The sequence below is a fragment of the Bison bison genome, unplaced genomic scaffold (assembly GCF_000754665.1).
Source record: "Bison bison bison isolate TAMUID 2011002044 unplaced genomic scaffold, Bison_UMD1.0 scf7180017864240, whole genome shotgun sequence".
NCBI lineage: Eukaryota > Metazoa > Chordata > Mammalia > Artiodactyla > Bovidae > Bison > Bison bison.
In genome coordinates this window covers 241,617-242,900 of record NW_011494812.1, presented here as the reverse complement: position 1 = coordinate 242,900, position 1,284 = coordinate 241,617, and the positions used below count along the sequence as shown (strand labels likewise).

Below are 1,284 nucleotides of genomic sequence, written 5' to 3'. Positions count from 1 at the left end.
ATGTTGATGTGGGTCTTCTCCTTTCCCATTTTGGCTTAGGTTTAACGGTGGTTTTCACGACACCTGTGTTCTGGCGGCAAACCCATTGCGAAAAAGCTGATTTTTTTTTAATTTAATTTTATTTTATTTTTTAACTTTACAATATTGTATTGGTTTTGCCAAATATCAAAATGAATTTAAAGAAAGTTGTGGGAGGAGAAATAGAAACATCTTGGGGAGAGCATAAGACTAACCTTGTCTCTGCAGTTCTGCCTTCCCTGCATCGAGGACACCCAGAAGATATTGAGGACAGGTTTCTGAGAGGAGTCTCTCGATGATATCAGAGATGCCTTGATACTGAGTCGTGAGTGCACAAAACTTCTGCCCCCTGCTGCTGCCGTCTGGTGCAGGCACACAAGAATGATTCTGGATACTCACAAAATCAAGTCCTCCTAAAGCTCCTCTCAAAGAGCTTTCTATGGCCTCCCCAGAATGCAGCTCACAGCCTGCTATGATCTGGATCACAAAGGGGTCTGTGTAAAGGTAAACTGAGACAAGTTATTAAAAAGCAAACAGGAAAGAAAGAGATGAGAAAAAGGTATAGGATTTTTTATTTTAGTGGCAGCAAGTTCAGAGGTGAAATTATTGATATAAAACCAATTACAGTATTCAGGACTTTTCAGAAAGAGCACTGGGGAGAGGAATGCATATCATCAATGGTGGGGTTAGGCTGTTTTAAGGATGTAGAGGGGGCAAGAGGGGAGAGGGGCAATGTGTGATGGAGTCAGAAGTGCAGCATTCCACGGTGTAGGGAATGGTTACGTGTAGAGAAGGGATCAGGCAGAAGATGCTTGACAACATCAATTGGAGGAGTAGGAAGTCACCTTAAGTTCACTCAAGCACAGAGTAGGAAAAGGAGATTCTTCCTTGAGGTTTTAGAGAAGCAAGTTACATAGATGCAAACAAGAAATAACCACAAGAGTGGTCATGTACACAGAAGAGAGCAAGAAACAGGAAGAATCTCAGATACTGGATGGAGGTATGGAGTCGGAGTTGAAGGCTACTCTGGACAAGTGTGTACATGCAGTTGGATAAAGAGGAGGGAAAGGGACCATCATCAGAGGGAGCAGTAGCCTGACACAAGAGAAAGAAAAGTCATTGAGAGTCTTTCCAGATCAGAGGACTATACTCACATTCCAACTGGAACTCATTGACTCGATCCTGCACTTCCCGAGTGAATCCAATGAAGTAGGCTCGGAAGAGGTCCACCAGCTCAGTCACCTCATCATCACTAAAGTTTCCCTT

At 43.1% G+C, this 1,284-nt stretch overlaps 1 protein-coding gene across 1 annotated transcript in view; it reads right to left on the bottom strand.

The window, feature by feature from the left end:
• The window catches only part of LOC104993587 (T-cell surface glycoprotein CD1b-3-like), a 69,876-nt gene that overhangs the window by 5,567 nt on the left and 63,025 nt on the right, over positions 1-1,284 (bottom strand). The window contains 2 exon segments of the mRNA XM_010846908.1: positions 234-512; positions 1,173-1,281. Of these exon segments, the coding sequence (XP_010845210.1) occupies positions 234-512; positions 1,173-1,281 (388 nt within the window).